This window comes from Eumetopias jubatus, unplaced genomic scaffold (assembly GCF_037043125.1).
Source record: "Eumetopias jubatus isolate StellerSeaLion01/CBP00866 unplaced genomic scaffold, mEumJub1_p1.0 scaffold_17, whole genome shotgun sequence".
Classification (NCBI taxonomy): Eukaryota; Metazoa; Chordata; class Mammalia; order Carnivora; family Otariidae; genus Eumetopias; species Eumetopias jubatus.
The window spans coordinates 59513032-59531454 of NW_028274823.1; the positions used below are offsets into that span (position 1 = coordinate 59513032).

Genomic DNA, 18423 nt, shown 5'->3' on the forward strand with positions numbered 1-18423 from the left:
CCTTAACAAAAAACTAGCAAACCAAATTTAACAGTACATTGAAATGATCACATACCATGATCAAGTGAGATTTATCCCTGAGATGTAAGAATGGTTCAACATCTGCAAATCAGTCAACACCACATTAATAGGATGAAGGTTAAAAGTCATATGATCATCCTAATAGATGCAGGAAAAGCATTTGGTGAAATTCAACATCCTTTCATGATAAATATCCTCAGTAAAGTGGGGCGCCTGGGTGGCTCAGTAATTAAACGTTTGCCTTCAGCTCAGGTCATGATCCCAGGGTCCTGGGATCAAGCCCCACGTCAGACTCCCTGCTCAGCGAGAAGCCTTGCTTCTCCCTCTCCCACTCCCCCTGCTTGTGTTCCCTCTCCTGCTGTCTCTCTCTGTGTCAAATAAATAAATAAAACATTTAAAAAAATTGTCAGGGCGCCTGGGTGGCTCAGTTGGTTAAGCAACTGCCTTCGGCTCAGGTCACGATCCTGGAGTCCCAGGATCGAGTCCCGCATCGGGCTCCCTGCTCAGCGGGGAGTCTGCTTCTCCCTCTGACCTTCTTCCCTCTCATGCTCTTTCTCTACCATTCTTTCTCTCTCTCAATAAATAAATAAAAATCTTTAAAAAAATAAATAAATAAATTGTCAGTAAAGTATAGGAGGAATATGCCTCAACATTGGCCATAAATGACAAGCCCACAGCTAACATCATATTCAGCGGTGAAAAGCTGAAATTTCTTCCCGTAAGATCAAGTGTAAGATGAAGATGCCCACCCTCATCACCTCTATTCAGGATAGTATTGAATGTTGTAGCCAGAGCAATTTTAGTAGAGAAGAAGAAATAAAAATACATCCAAATTAGAAAGGAAAAACTAAAATTGCCTCTGTTTGCAGATGACATATTATATATAGAAAACCCTTAAGACTGCCAAAACTCTGAACTAATAAATGACCAGTAAAGTTTCAGGATACAAAGTCAACATAAAAAATTAGTACTATCTCTATACACTTTAAGAGCAAACTCTGAAAGAGAATTAAGAAAGCAGTCTCATTTACAGTATCATCAAAAACAATAAAATACTGAGGAATAAATTTAACCAAGGAGTGAAAGACCTGTATACTGAAAACTGTATAAGACATCAATGAAAGAAATTGAAGAATACACAAATAAATGGAAAGATAGTGCATGTTCTTGGATTAGAAGAATTTTGTTAAAATGTCTGTGCTACTGAACGTGATCCACAGATTCAGTGGAACCCCTATCAAAATTCCAGTGGCATTTTTACATAAGTAGAACAATCCTGGAATACATATGGAACCACAAAGACCAGGAATAGCCAAAGCAATCTTGAGAAAAAACAGCAAAGCTGGAGCATCAAGCTCCTGATTTCAAACTATATTACAAAGCTATAGTAATCAAAACAGTATAGTACTGACATAAACACAGACAGACCAATCAAACAATAGATAGCCCAGAAATAAACCCACATATATACAGTTAACTAATCAGTGACAAGGCACCAACAACACACAGTGGGAAAGTTTGGTCTCTTCAATAAATGGTGTTGGAAAAACTGGGTATCTCTATGCAAAAGAAAGAAATTAAACCCTTATTTTTACCATTAACAAAATGTAACTCAAAATGGGTTCAAGACATGAATCTAAGACCTGAAACTAAAACTCCTAGAAGAAAACATGGGGTGAAAAGCCCTTTGACACTGGTCTTAATCATTTTTTAGGTGTGACACTAAAAGCACAAGGAACAAAAGCAAAAATAAATAGGTGGAACTACAAATGAAAGAAGTTTTTGCACAGCAGAGGACACAGTCAATGAAATGAAAAGGCAGCCTATGGAATGAGAAAATATTAGCAGACCATTTATCTGATAAGGAGTTAATAATCCAAAATATAAAAGGAACTCCTATAACTCAATGGCTAAAAGAACCAAACAATCTAGTTTAAAAATGGGCAAAGGACCTTGAATAGGTACTTTAACAAAGAATATAACAAATGACCAACAGGTGCATGAAAAGATGCTTGGTGTTAACCTCACAATCATCAGGGAAATGCAAATCAAAACCACAGTGAGAGAACACCCCACATCTGTTAGGATGACTGTTACCCAAAAAACAAAGGACAAATATTGGTGAGGATGTGAAGAAAGGGGGAATCCTTGTTCCCACTGCTGGTGGGAATGTAAACTGTGCAAATAGAAAACAATATGGAGGTTCCTCAAAAAATTACAAATGGAATTATATGACCCAGCAAATTCCACTTCTGGGTATATACCTGAAGGAAATAAAAACAGGTTCTTGAAGAGATAACTGCACTCCCATGTTCATTGTAGCATTTTTCACAATAGACAAGAAACAACCTAAGTGTCCGTTACCAGATGAATGGATAAAGAAAATGTGTGATGTGTACATATATATGCGTGTGTGCATGCACGCACGTGCACATACACACACACACACACACACACAGGAATAATACTCAGCCACAAAAAGAGGGAAATACTTCCATTTGCAACAACATGGATGAACCTGAAGGGCATTATTCTAAGTGAAATAAGCTAGAGAAAGATCATGTCATTTATATGGGGAATCTTAAAAAAAAGAAAGTCAAACTTGTAGAAATGGAGAATAGAATGTTTGCCAGGGGCTGGGGTGGGGGTAGGGAAAATGGGGGGAAATTGGTCAAAGGTACAAACTTTCTGTTATAAGATGTACAGCGTGGTGACTATAGTTAACAATACTGTATTCTATGCCTGAAGTTTGCCGGGAGAGTAGATCTGAAGCATTCTTATTCATACAAAAAAAGTGGAGATGATGGATGTGTTAATTAACTCCTTTGTGGTAGTCATTTCACAATGTATATGTATGTGAAATCACATTGTATGCTTCAAATATATAGTTTTATTTGTCAGTTCAATCATTCCTAAATAAAACTGGAAAAAAATGATACCAGTTACAAAAACCATAAGAAATAAAAATGAACACTTTTGCCATTTCTGTCAAAAAAGGAAATTAATATTTTGTAAATGTGATAATAGTATTACTGTGTTACATATTTATGTATGTGAGAGGTATATGCCATTAGAGATACATACACATTTATAGGTGAAATGATTTGATGTCCACAGTTTGCTTTAAGGTACCCTGAAAAAGGAAAATGGCAGGGGCATTGATGAAACAAGGTTATTTAACTTTTGCTGGTTGTTAAAGCCAAGTGATGGTTATTTGATGGGGTGTGTGTGTGTGTGTGTGTGTGTGTGTGTATTTGTATTTATATTTATATATACATGTCTTCACTTTTATGTAGTTTGAAATTTTTCATGATAAAAAGAAAAATCAATTTCCTTACATAGCCATATATATACTTACACTATTCAATGATGAAAGCAGAATATAAAATTGTATATAAAGCTACAACTCTAAAGAAAAACAGTTGAATTGAAAAACCAATTGTGCTTGTGTTAAGCTGTCATCACAAATTACTTTTTTATATACATAACCTAATCCAGTTGTGTGTTTTTACCATAAATTTTTAAAAGACTATATAGTCGACCCTTCAACAACACAGGTTTGAACTGAATGGGTCCACTTATACACAGATCTATTTCAACAAATACATTGGTAAAGTTTTTGGAGATTTGCAACAATTTGAAAAAACTCAGGTAAACTGTGTAGCCTAGAAATACCAAAAAAATTAAGTTAGGTATTGTTTATGTTATCAGTAAGGTTTTCAGTCAGAAGTAGGCTATTAGTAGTTTTTGGGGAAGCAAAAGCTGTGTATGGATTTTTGACTGCACAAGGGATTGACACCCCAACCCCTGAATTGTTTGAAGGTCAACTGTGTATTGTAGCAACTGTGTGTTAAAAATAGCAATATTTGTGCACTCTGGTTTAATTGCAGTCTTTCTGCAGTGGCTTTATATAAAAGCATAACTAGTTTGAAAACTGAAGATGATACCATTTTTAGGTTTTGTGATATTTTATAGGTATGTACTTGGGATTCAACAAGATCCTGATTATAATGATCGTGAAAGGCAATGCAAAAAATGATTAGTATCTCTTTAATGATGGCTTCAGCTCAACATAATGATAAGAACATAATTAAGTACTTTTAAAATATTTGAAAATAGCCTGCAGTTCTCTTAGGTTTAAGTCATTCTACCTTGAAAAGTCAGCTATTTGTTAAGTTAAATTGTGAAGACAATAGAAGAGAAAAATTGACTCCATGTATTAAAGATTAACCTATTTTCTTGAAGATTATTTTCTTTTATCAGGCCTTCTAATGATAAAGGGTTTTGTCTTTTTTTTTTTTTTTTTTTTTTTTAGGAAGGTGGAGTGTTTACTTTTGGAGCTGGAGGGTATGGTCAGTTGGGTCATAACTCTACCAGTCATGAAATAAACCCAAGGAAAGTTTTTGAACTTATGGGAAGCATTGTCACTCAGATTGCTTGTGGAAGGTAAGCTATTATATAAGAGAGAATCTTAGTCTCCATAACACAATTATTTAGGAATTTTTTTTTTTTTAACAGTCCAGAGGTCTTTTATTTTTTTACACCTACCCAGTCATGAATTTATAGGGAGTGGGTTCCAGCAGCTGAAGCTTCTTTCCATTGGTTCTCACAAAGTGTTCTTCTCTGGGTGGAGCAGGCTGGCAGTTCAGTTGAATTCAACTACTTCTTTCTTCGGCTTCCTTTTTTTCTGATCATTTTCCTTTACATATTTCAGAAAGCTCTATCTGTCTCTCAGTGCTTAATGTTTTCAGCATGCACAAAAATTTTCTATACAAAAAGAATCTTGCCCTTGTTTATTTACAGCAGTGCCAACCGCATGCTGGGTAACATTGTAGACTTCATTTTGCCATGGTAACATTGGTGGGGCATTGCTTTTTGAATAGTGCTGGTCCCCTTGATGTCTACAGTATAACCTTTCTTGTGGATTTGCATGTATGTGGCCAACGTAATAATTCCATGTTTTCTAAAAGGCCTGGAGAACGTACAGGGTGTCTCTCCTTTTTCCCTTTGTGTTGGTCATTTTACAAATTACTGGAAGATAGCAGTTCCTAGCTGAAATAGGGATTTTTTTTTTTAAACATTGTTTAGCAGTTTAGGAATCTAAGATAAAAACATTCTTCCCTAAATGCCTAATTTGCTGCTCAGGAGTAATAGTAACAGGAGAAACAGTTTTTTCTACTGATTATTTTACTTTTCTCTATTTGAAATAAGTTTATCTGGGACAAGATATTAATAATGAATATGTAATATATTTATTGTATATAGCATCACACTTGAAGGGAAAGTACAAATCATCGTATTTTTCTTTTTCTTTTCCACCTTTTTTTAATTTAAAGAATGAGGAAATTGAGCAGTTAATTATTTAACACATAAAATTAGTTATTGGTAAAAGTTGAATTGGAATACTGGTTCCCAGTTCTTGGGAGTAAATAGAAGAGTCACAACTTTGAAATTGAGCTTCACCTTTGGTGGATTAAATTAGGTGGACTGTCAAAAAACAAAGTGTACTTTGTTTGACTAAGCTTAATTTTTTCTACGTAGTAGATATCCATATACAATATGGTTCAGTTTTGCCAACTTTTAACTTCAAATACTTGAAATCACACTGTAGGTAGTCTTTGGTGACTTCTCTTTTTTAACATGTTACTTGTATGATTGATTATCTGTATGTGTGAAGCTGTGGTTCTTCATCATTAGATCTCATTGCTGTGTTTTATTCAGTTATATGCATATATAATTATTTACTCATTCTATTACTTACAGGTATTTGGGTACTTCCAGTTTTTGGCAATTACAAAAAAATGTTGCTTTGAACATTTATTATATGATATACATAAACCTTCATATTTCTAAATATATGCCTGAAATGGGATTGCTGGGTCATAGAGGATACTTACCTTGAAATTTTGCGGGTTAATGTCACTCTATTTACCAGAATGATTATACCAATTTACATGCCCGTTAATATTGCATGAGAATTCCTGACACTCTGTGTCCTTGTCCCTATTTAGTATTGTCAGACTGAAATTTTTGCTAATCTCTTGGGTATATAGTGTTACTTAATCATGATTTGAATTTGCATTTCCATGATTTGAGACAGATTGAATTGAATCTGTAGATCACTTTGGGAAGTATTGACATCTTAACAATATTAAGTCTTCCAAGCCATGAATAGGAGATATCTTTTCATTTATGTCTTTAATTTGTTTCAGTAATTTTTCTGTAGTTTTCATTATCTTTTAAATTTCTTTTTGGATTGTTCATTATTAGTGTATAGAAATGGAACTCATTTTTGCATGTTGATTTTTGTATCCTTCTGCGCTTTGGTGATTTTGTACACAGATAATTTTACTTCCTCCTTTTCAATTTAGGTGCCTTCTATTTCTTTTTCTTGCTCAAACTTCCAGTACTGTGTTTAATAGAAGTATTCAAAGTAGGCATCCTTGCCTCGTTCCTCATCTTAGAGGAAAAGCTTTTAGTCCTTTACCATTGAGTATGATGTTTGTTGTGGGTTTTTGTATCCGGTTTTTATTATGTTGAGATAATTTTCTTCTATTCTTAGTTTTTGAGTTTTTTTCATCATAAAAGGGTGTTGAGTTTTGTTGATTTTTTTTCCTGCATCAGTTGAGATGATGATGTGGGTTTTTTTCTTCATTGTCTTAATGCTGTAAATTACACTGATGAATTTGTGTATGCTGAACCATCCCTGCATCCCATTTGGCTATGCTGTATAGTTTTTTCATTATTACTACTGAATTCTGTTTGCTAATACTCTATTGAGAATTTTTGCATCAGTACTCAATAAGGGATAATAGTCTGTAGTTTTCTTGTAGTGTCCTTGTCTGACTTTGATATCAGGACAATGCTGGCCTCATAGAATGAATTAGAAAGTTGCACTCTTCAGGTTTTTTGGAAAAGTGTGAATAGGATTGGTTTTAGTTCTTTAAATGTCAGGTAGAAGTCACTAATGAAGCCATTTGGTGTAGGGCTTTTCTTTGTTGGGAGATTTTTGATTATTGATTCAGTTGTTTTACTATTTATAGATCTGTTTTAGTTTCCCATTTTTTCGTGATTTAGTATTAGTAGGTTTTGTATTTCTAGGATTTTGTCTGTTTCATCTAAATCATCTAATTTGTTGGCAAATAACTGTTTATAGCACTCTCTTATGATCCTTTTTATTTTGACAGCATTAGTAGTAATAGCCCCCTTTTTATTCTGATTTAATAAGTTCTTTTTTCTTGGTCAAGTTAGCTAAAGTTTTGTCAATTTTGTTGATCTTTGTAAAACCAACTTTTAGTTCCATAGACTTTTGCTATTTTTCTATTCTCTATTTCATTTATCTCAGCTCTCTTCTTTATTACTTCCTTTTTCTGCAAGTTTTGTGTTTAGTTTTTGTTATTTTTTAAGGTCCTTAGGTTGTCAAGTTGGGTTCACATGAGATCTCTCTTCTGTTTTTTTGTTTTGGTTTGGTTTTTTGTTTTTGTGTTTAGGTAGGCTCCATGGCCAGCATGGAGCCCAGTTCGGGGCTTGAACTCACAACCCTGAGATCAAGACGTAAGCTGAGATCAAGAGTCGGAAACTTAACTGACTTAGCCACCAGGCACCCCAACATCTTTCTTGTTTTTTAATGTAAATTTCCCCCTAGTACTGCTTTCCCTGCATCTTTTGTTTTGAATGTTGTGTTTTCATTTTCATTTATCTCTTAAGTCTTTCTAATTTCTCTTATGATTTCTGATTCATGTTACTGAATTTCCACAGATTGTGAATTTTCTAATTTCCTTATGTTACCGAGTTCTAACATCATCCCATTGTGGTTGGAGAAGATACTTTGTATGGTGTCTGTCTTTTAAAATCTATTGAGACTTACTTTCTGGCCTAACATAGGATCTAATGTGGACAGTGTTCCGTGTACATTTGAGAAGAATGTGTATGTTGTTGTTGGGTAGCGTGTGTGTCCTGTTAGATCTAGTTGACCTAATTGTGTTGTTCAAGTCGTCTGTTTCCTTACTTATCGTCTGTGTGGTTTTTCTATTTATTATTGAGAGCGGGGTTATTAAAGTCTCCAACCATTTATTGTAGAATAATTTCTTCCTTCAATTCTTTCAGTTTTTGCTTCATATATTTTGATGGTCTTTTATTAGATGTGTAAATGTTTTAATTGTTACCTTTTTGCTGTACTGAACCTTTTGTTAAAATACAATGTCCTTTGTCTCTTGTAACCTTTTTTGATTTAAAACCTATTTTATCTGATGGTAGTGTGCATGATTTGTAGATCTTATTGTAATAGTATGTTTAGTTTTGTAAGAAACCACCAGACTGCCTTCTAAAGTGGCTGTATCGTTTTGTTTACCCATGTTGGTTAATTTTGTTTTCCTTTAAATAGGCCACACATCCCAATTTCTTTGTAAGCTCATATATGCATGGAGCTGTTTCTGTGATCTTCATCTTACTCCTTCAATACCTGTATCCCTGTGCCCCTTTCACACTATATAAATTTTATGACACTGTAATTCTGCTGTTTGGAATAAAGCAGGTCCTTTTTGTCATATCCATCAAGAATGCTTGGGTTGGAGGCACCTGGGTAGCTCAGTCAGTTAAGCATCTATTTTCAGCTCAGGTCATGATCTCAGGGTCCTGGGATCGAGCCCTGAGGTGGGCTCTCTGTTCAGTGGGGAGTCTGCTTCTCCCTCTTCCTTGTCCCCCCCTCCACGTGCGCATGTGTGCGCTTTCTCAAATAAAATCTTTAAAAAAAATGCTTGGGCTATTTCTGGCCTTTTACTTTCATGGAAATTTTAATATCAGCCTGTCAGGGTTCTCCAAAAAAATTTTGGGGGGGATTTTGATTAGTAATGTTTTGAATCTCTAGATTAATATGTCGAAACGTTGTCTTTATAATTTTGGCCTTTCTAATCAATTTCCAAACTTATTTTATGTCTTCTAATTAAATGTTTAAGATTTTTCATCATAAAGGTCTTGTATATCTTTTGGTAATTTTATTGCTAGAGACTTCTTTATAGTACTATTATAAGTTCTACTTTCAAAGGTATCTTTGGCATGTAGAAATAGTTGACGTTTATATATTAATTTTAAATCCAACCACTTTGGTAGACTCTTATTAATAACCATATTATCTGTGAATCAATTTAGTTTGTTTCTTCATTTATAATACTTATGCTTAACCTATTTCTTGCCATTACTAATGTCCTGGCTGGGACACTAGGATAACGTTCACTAGAAGTGCTGAAGTTCGGGGCACCTGGGTGGCTCAGTTGTTAGGCATCTGACTCTTGATTCTAGCTCAGGTCATGATCTCAGGGTTGTGAGATCTAGCCCTGCAAGGGGCTCTGTGCTTAGGATCCTTCCCTGACCTTGTGCTCTCTTGCTCTCAAAAAAAAAAAAAGTGCTGAAAGATCAAGACATCCAGACATCCTTGTTCTGCATTCTCTCTGTGGGAAAGCTTTCAGTATTTCACAATTCAGTATCATGTTTGCCATACATTTTTTGTAGATACCTATATCAGATTAAGGAATTTCTCTTTTTTTTTTCCTAGTTTAGAGGGATTTTTTTTTAAATGAATGGATGTTAAGTTTTTAATGTTGATCTTTCTGAATCTATTGAGATAATTTATGATTTTTCCCCTTTAATCTGTTAATGTGGTGAATTCTATAAATGGATTTTACTAACTAAAAACAGCTTTATTTTTCTGTAGTAACTCCAATTTAGTCATCATGTTATCATTTTATATAGTGCTGCATTTGGTTTGCCAGTATTTTTAAAATATTGTTTTTATGTTTATTGCTGAACTTGGTTTATAATTTTCTGTTCTTATTCTTTTAGCCAGATTTTATTACTAAGGTTATGCTAGTCTAATAATATATATTGAGGATTGTCCCCTTGTTTTCTGTTTATTTGAAATAGAACCACTTTGGAAGTTAGTAGACCTTGTCATTTAAAGCCATCTGCGCCTGGTATTTTATTTTTTGGAATTTTAAAAAACATTCTTCAGTTTCTTTATAAGGCAGCTTTTAAATTTTTTCTTGAGTCAGTTATTTGTAAGTTAAATTTTTCCATTTTTGCTTAAATTTTAAACATATTAATGTAAAGTTTCCAATGTCTGTATTGGCCTGTTGCTCTGTGCAAACAATTATGCCAGTGACCTATATTAAGAAATGTTTGTCTCTTACTCTGTGGATCGTTCTGAGACAGTTCTTCTTTGGGCCATGGGTTAGCTGGAGCGGCTCTTATTTTTGCTGCACATTGCAGCTGGTTCAAGATGCATGTCCATTAAGGGAGACTTTGCTCAGTCTGTGGCTAAGAGGGGTGGCTTTGTTACTTGTCTCATTTCAGGCCAGAGTGACAGTGGCTACCTTTGGGTATTTTATTCTCTTGGGAATAACACCTGTACATGTACATCTCAAGCTTCTGATTGTATCACATTTACTAAATTCCTATTGACCAAAGCAAATTACAATTACATGGCCAAACCTAAGGTTAAGGTAGGGGAATACATGCTGCTTATCTCCCATCAGGCTGTAACAGGACTGTGTATATTTAATACTACAGGATAGTAAAGAAATGGGATTACTATTTCAGTATACCACAGATGCACAGATCTTAAGGTTTTTTTTTTTTTTAATGTTTGTAGGCTCTGTAGTGATCTCCTTTTTTTTTTTCTTTTTTGAAGTTGGTAAATTATCCTTTCTTTCCTGATCTCTTTTTTAAAACCTGTGTTTTCCAGAGAAACCTCTGGAAAATTTATCAATTTTTCATTTCATACCTTTCGGTCTTCATTCAGTGGTGAGATGCAGTGTTCTGTATATGCCCAGTATGTAAAATTTTTCTAACAATGTTCAGATCTTCTATATGGTGTTTTTTTGTTGTTGTTGTTTGTTTTGCTTGATCATTTTTAATCAGTTAACAATAAATATTATACTGTCTCACACTGATTATTTTCAGTTTCTTCTTGTAGATCTAACAATTTTTTATTTTGAGGCTATCTTGATTCTTGAGTGCATAAAATTCCAGTTTTATCTCTCCTTGGTGAATTGAACTTTTCATTATCGACCTCTAAACCTCTAGTAAAATATATATATATATTAAAAAAAATTTTTTTTAAAGTCGGTTCCATGCCCAGTGTGGAGCCCAGTACAGGGCTTGAACTCATGACCCTGAGATCAAGACCTGAGCTGAGATCAGGATTTGGATGCTTAACTGACTAAGCCACCCAGGCACCCCAATACTTTTGATTTTTTAAAGTCTCTTTTATCTGATGTTAATAGAGCTATATCTGCTAATATATTTTTCCTATTTTGTCTGTTATATTCATTCTTTACATATTTGTTCATACATATTCTTTTACTTTGTCTTTCTGCACATTCTAGATGAATATCATGTAAACAGTATTAAGTTGGATCTTTAAAAATGTAGTCTGGCAAATTTGCCATTTGCAACATGGATGGATCTAGAGGGTATAATGCTAAGTGAAATAGAGAAAGACAAATACCTTATGATTTCACTCATATGTTAAGAAACAAAACAAATGAACAAAGGGAAGAAAAAAACAAAAAAGCAGACTGAAATATAGAGAACAAACTGGTGATTGCCAGAGGGAGGGTGAGTGGGGGAATGGTGAAATAAGTGAGGAGGATTAAGAGTACATTTATCATGATAAGCAATGAGTAATGTGTACAGTTCTTGAATCACTATATTGTACACCTGAAACTAATATAACACTGTATGTTAACCATACAGGAATTATAATTTTAAAAAACATAAACTTTAAAAAAATAAGAATTATTGAATCATTATATTTTACACCTGAAACTACTGTAACACTGTATGTTAATTATACTTGAATTAAAAAAAAAAATCCACTTTGGCAATTTTGTTTTTTAAGTGGACCATTCTGTTTGTTTTATAATTACTGATATGTTTGCACTTAAACCTGCCGTAATATTTGTACTGTTTTTGCCCTCTATTTTTAATGTTTCATTTTTTTTTCTTTTCTGTTTTGCTTTTCTTTAGATTGATAATTTTTTAAGTTAGTTTAATTCCCTTTACTTGTTTGGAAACTATACCTTCCTTTTTAGTTGTTACATTAAACATAAACAGAAATAACATATATCCTTAATTTATATTAATAAATACCTTTCTCTTTTTCTGGGCAATATAAGGACTTCCATTTACCTTTCCCATCTTTTCATTCTCTATATGTATTAAACTTCACAAAAACATTGCTTCATATAGTCAAGGTACATTTAGAAATACCTGTATATTTACTACCTTTTTTTTTTTTTCCACTCTTCATATTTTCTAATTCCTTTTGTCTGAACACCCTTTGGAATTTTCTTTGAGTAGATCTACAGACTCTTATGTATCTAAAAAATGTTTTATTTTACCTTCATTCTTAAATGATATTATTCGGTTATAGAATTCTAGCTTGGTATAATTACTTTCAGTTCTATGAAGATAATATTCTGTTGTCTTTTGGCTTTGGTTGTTGTGAAGAAGCCAGCTATTAATCAGTATGTTGCTCTTTTGAAGGTAATGTGTTTCTTTTTTATCTTTCTCCAGTTTTGATTTCATTTGTCGAAGTATGATTTCCTCATTCTCTCATGGGCTTCTTGAATCTGTGGAATAATATCTTTGATCAGTTATAGGGGATTCTAAGCTATTATCTCTTTAGATATAGCTTCTCCTTTCTTCATGGGACTCTGGATGTGTATTGAATCTTCTCCCTCTGCCTTGTAGCCTTATTCTTCATTTTCTACATTTTTGACCCTCTTTGGTGCTTTCTTGATTGTTTTTATGATTTGTATTTTAGCCTATTCTTATGCTATATCAGTATTTCATTAAACCTATCCTTCAAGACCTTGATTTTAGTTATTTTGACTTCTTAGTACTCGTCTTTCTGACTGGTTCTTTTTAAAATCTGACATTTTTTTTCTTTAGTGTTTCCAGTTGTCTGTCAGTTTTCACGCTTGATGGGCGCCTGGGTGGCTCAGATGGTTAAGCGTCTGCCTTCAGCTCAGGTCAGGATCCTAGAGTCCTGGGATCGGGTCCCGCATCGGGCTCCCTGCTCCTTGGGAGCCTGCTTCTCCCTCTGCCTCTCTCTCTCTGTCTCTCATGAATAAATAAAATCTTTAAAAAAAAAATTTTTTTTTCACGCTTGGCTTTTATTTCTTGGACACTAAAAAACTATTGAACATAGTTGTTCTACACTCTTGTGTTTGATAATTCCAATATCTGAAATCTTTAGGATCTATTTCTATTTCTTTTTTTCTGCTAAATTGTGTTCATGGTGCCCTGTTTCTTTGTATGCCAGTTTTGTGTGCTTGACCATGTATTTGAAAAATTATGGGAGTGATTTGACAAAAGCTTTCCCTTCCTTTTCCCATATATGGACTAGAATTTATCGTAAAAAGTAAATGAAAGCTCATCGTATATATGAGCCAGGGGTGCTTCTATTGTAATTTTGTTTATACTGTTAAAGTTATACATGAATATATGTTCCCAAAATTTAGAGAGTTTATCTTTTCTTGTTTATCTACTTCATGCATAATTCATTAAAAGACTATAAAGCAATATTTTATTTATTTACTTTTTAAAGATTTATTTATTTGAGAGAGAGAGAGAGAGAGCTTGTGCATGCACGTGGTGGGGAGGGGCAGAGGGAGAGAATCCCCGGCAGACTCCTTGCTAAGTGTGTAGCCCAACGCGGGGCTCAGTCTCACAACCTTGAGATCATGACCTCAATACTCAACTGACTGTGTTTAACCAGGTGCCCCTAAAAAGCAATATTTTAAAATAACTTTTTTCAGGTGAAATACTTCATCAGTCCCTTGTGAAATATCACAGGTGATTTAATGTTACCTAATTTTGTAATCCTTAACAAGTAGAATGATTGGGATAGTTATTCTTAGCTTTATGAGCTCAGTTCTTTTTAGTAATTTAATTAATTTATTCAACTATTGTATTGGGGAAAAATTTTCAGTTATATATTGATTAAGATGTAAGGATTTATCTGTAAAGGGAATGTAGGTAGATAAATGGTATCTTGGCCAGTTTTACTTCCAGGTAGTCAGTACAATAAGATCTATTAACTTCCTTATGGAATAATTGCCGAAAGCCTCCCAAAGGAAGCAGCTGAGGAACACCAGAAATGTGAATCCTTCAAGGTGATGATCCAAAAGTAAAAGGTTCAAATTCTAGTGGTATAATATCATAGTGTTTTTGAGGTATTATATCAAATCTAGGACTTAGGATGGTTGTTTATTTAGTGGCTCTTAACTCTGACTTCATGCTGTTTATCTTCTGGAGAGCTTTTAGAAAGGTATATTATTGGGGCAGCTGGGTGGCTCAGTCATTAAGCATCTGCCTTCTGCTCAGGTCATGATCCCAGGGTCCTGGATCAAGCCCCGCATCGGGCTCCCTGCTCAGCGGGAAGCCTGCTTTTCTCTCTCCCACTCCCTCTGCTTGTGTTCCCTCTCTCGCTGTGTCTCTCTCTCTGTCAAAAAAATAAATAAAATATTTTTAAAAATGTATATTATTGCCTAGGCTAACCCCTAGGTGATTCCAATATGCAGCAAGGTTTAAGAACCACTCCTTTGGTATACCATTTTGAGGAGGAGTTTAGTGAACTAGTATTGCAATAATTTTTAAGCTGTATGTTCTTTCGAGATATCACAGTGGTTGCTTCCTGAAGGAGGCAGACTGGGCAATGTTAACCCCTTCTTCAAGCATAGCAGTTTTTCTGTTTTATATGCTAGGATTCCATTTAACATTTCATTTGTTAAAAGAGTTTCCTTGGTTAAAAAATTCTGATTTCCCTTGGCTCAAAGGTAAAATGGTTCTTAGATTCTACTTAGATTTTCAGTAATATGGCAGACTAGATAACTTGAAAACACTTTGATTCAAAACACCTTTTTAAATAACAGGTTAGTTTGCCAGAAACTAAAGGGAATGCCGCAGGGCAAAAACAAAGAAATCTGAAAGCTATTGGTGTCTGTCTGAACGGACTTTGGAGGTGCCCTGAAAGAATTTGCCTGTGTAGGTAATATATTAATTAGCCTATATTGCTAATCAAACCACCCTGAAACTTAGTGGCTTAAACAGGTTTTTTTTTTTTTTTTATTTTGCTGATAGTTCTTTGATTCGGTAATTTGGGCTAGGCTTAGCTGGGCAGTTCTCATCTTAGCTGGACTCAGTTCATCAGCTGATTATCTGGCTAGGGGCTGGGTCGTTTGTCATGGTCATAGCTGGGACAGCTTGTCTCTGCTCCAGGTTATTTGTCATCCTTTACACGCTAATTTTGGATTGGTCTCAAGCTAGTAGAACAGAGTTCTAAAGAGAGAGAGGGAAAGAATGCAAAGCCACTTGTAAGGCATAATGTCAGATCAGATACACTGTTATTTCTGCTGCATTCTGTATTCAAAGCAAGCCACAGGTTAGAGCCCAGGTTTAAGACATGGAGAAATAGATTCCCCATCTTTTTTTTTTTTTTTAAGATTTTATTTATTTATTTGATAGAGCACGGGCGGGGCGGGGGGGGAGGCGGTGGGAAGCAGCAGGCAGAGGGAGAGGGAGAAGCAGGGTCCCCGCTCAGGGGGCTCCATCCCAGGACCCTGGGATCATGACCTGAGCTGAAAGCAGACACTTAGCCGACTGAGCCACCCAGGTGCCCCAGTAGATTCCCCATCTTGATGGAAACAGCTGCAGAAGTCCTATTGTAAGCATAATGGGTATAGAGAGAGGAATAATTTTGGCTCTTTTGATAAACAGTATACCATAGAGGGCAAAGGAGTTTAGGAGAGGAGATGAGACCTGAGAACTGATAGAAGCATTAGTGAGGCCTGAGAAACCATCTCCTCTCAATAAAACCACATCATGGAAAGGGTTCACCATGAAATATTCCCTTGCTAGCATAAGGAGACTTTTCTGTCCTTGGTCTAGTTTTGAGTTTGAATCTCCTCTGAGAATCTGTAACCACAGGACTACTGTAAGGTGGGTTTGGGGCTTGTCAAAGTCACCCTGGGTTGGTGTGTATGTATTAAATTTCACAATGTAAAATGGGTTTTAAATGAAAAACAGAGTGGCAGATTTGGGGTAAAAAAAACTTCTAGAAATGGGATAAAAATTTCATCATTAAAATTTAAAATAAAGTGGGTAATTAAAACAGCAGGTTAGACACACTGCTAAAAAGAAAAGTATGATTTGAAAAACAGATCGAGGGAAATTACCCACAAAGGGGCACAGATATAAAAGAGAGATTAAAACACAGGTAGGATATATTGGGTAGGTAGGATATATTGGGAAGTTGCAACATTTGTATAATACTGTCAAGGAGAAAATAATTGAATAAATGTGAGAGAGACAGTATTTATAGAAATAACACTTAAGAATTTGCCGGACTTGATTGAAGCCATAAAACCTGAGATTGAGGAACACAAGGCCTGAGCTGGATAATCATCTTCAACCCAAACATATAAGGTTCTTAAAAATACAGTGGTGAAACATCAGAGGGAGTTGCATAGGTTCACTGATTAGTGGGTTTTTTCAGCTTCAGTTCTGCAGTTTCTTAGATTTGCTTCCACTCTGCTACCTCCAAAGGAGTCTGGGTACATAGATATAAGGATCAGTTTCTTTAGAAGAAAGGATACATTGTTTCATTTTATATATTTATGCATTGTTTTATTTTACACACATACACACACACACCCCCCTCAATCTTCTGATTGGTCCTGGATTACTTGCCCAGTTCTTACTGTAAAACTTTTGATTGGTGTCCAAAGGTGGGTTGTCATAGATCCTTTAGGCTAGAATGTTACAGGGAAGGGAAGGGAACTTGGACAGTATAGTTAGATGCTACCTCTTGTGCTGAATCATCTCTTATAAGGGATTCCACTATAGGTCTGGGCCTTTCTAAATTTGGACATTTGTGGAAATTTTCTGGGTAGAGAGTTCATTCAGTGTAGAGTAAGACTTTTTTTTTTAACCTTTAAATTTTTATTGTTATGTTAATCACCATACATTACATCATTAGTTTTTGATGTAGTGTTCCATGATTCATTGTTTGTGTATAACATCCAGTGCTCCATGCAGAACGTGCCCTCTTTAATACCCATCACCAGGCTAACCCATCCCCCCACCCCCCTCCCCTCTAGAACCCTCTGTTTGTTTTTCAGAGTCCATCGTCTCTCCATGGTTCGTCTCCTTTGACTTACTCCCCTTCATTCTTCCCCTCCTGCTATCTTCTTTTAGAGTAAGACTTTTAATAACTAATTTGTACAGAACATTTTAGAACTGTAATAGTTTTGTTAATGTATTTTTGAAGACAAATTATCAGTTAATATTTGTGTGCTTTTCTAAATGTAAATTGTTTGGAAGGTAACAAGAGTCTGAGATTTTCTATCATTTTACTCTAGGCAGCACACTTCTGCTTTTGTTCCTTCATCAGGACGAATTTATTCTTTTGGACTTGGTGGTAATGGGCAGCTAGGAACTGGTTCAACAAGCAACAGGAAAAGTCCTTTCACTGTGAAAGGAAATTGGTTCCCTTATAATGGGCAGTGTCCACCAGATACTGGTAAGTTTTATTATATTAAAGCTTTGCTACACACATTAAAGTTGTTGAAATGTTGCTCTTAAATGATGAAGTTTTCTGTGTTTGAAATGAAATAATTCCAAAATAAGTTGTTTAATGAAAATACCAAGATACAGAATAGTGTATACATTTGCTTAGTTTGTTTATACTTGCTTATTTATGCATAAGGAAACTCATGATAAAGTAGAAAAATGGTTTCAGAGGGCTGAGCGTATGGGAACTGGGTGGTGGCTCAATGCCAGTGGGCAGGAGTATTTTTGTTTTGTGTGAAATACACATAACATAAAATTTATGAACTTAACCATTTAAGGTGTACAATTCGGTAGTGTTCAGTACATTCCCATTGTTGCACAACCAGTCTCCAGAACTCTTTTCATCTTACAAAACTAGAACTCTGTATTCATTAAACAGCAACTCTGCATTCACTCCTCCCACGGCTGGCAAACACCATTCTACATTTCTACATTTGGTCTCTATGTATTTGACTTGGCTCTGGGTACTCATGTAAGTGGAATCATACAGTATTTGTCTTTTTGTGACTGACTGACTTCATAAATTTAGCATAATGGCCTTAAGGTTTATCCATGTTGTAGCATGTGTTAGGATTTCCTTCCTTTTTAAGGCTGAATAACATTTTATTGTACATATATACATTTTATCTGCTCACCTGTTGGTGGACACTTGGATTGTTTCCACCTTTTGTGACTGTTGTGAGTCATGTAAACATGGGTGTACAGATATCTCTTGAAGACCCTGCTTTCAGTTTACTTGGGTATATACAGGACTTTAAAATACATGAC

The 18423-nt window shown here is 35.0% G+C and overlaps 1 protein-coding gene across 4 annotated transcripts in view; it reads left to right on the plus strand.

Moving 5' to 3' along the window:
* The window catches only part of HERC4 (HECT and RLD domain containing E3 ubiquitin protein ligase 4), a 131328-nt gene that overhangs the window by 43632 nt on the left and 69273 nt on the right, over window positions 1-18423 (plus strand). For all 4 annotated transcript variants that reach the window (XM_088019910.1, XM_028109495.2, XM_028109497.2 and 1 more), the window contains 2 exons: window positions 4337-4467; window positions 17445-17605. In XM_088019910.1, coding sequence (XP_087876036.1) covers window positions 4337-4467; window positions 17445-17605 — 292 coding nt within the window. The remainder of the gene's footprint in view (window positions 1-4336; window positions 4468-17444; window positions 17606-18423) is intronic.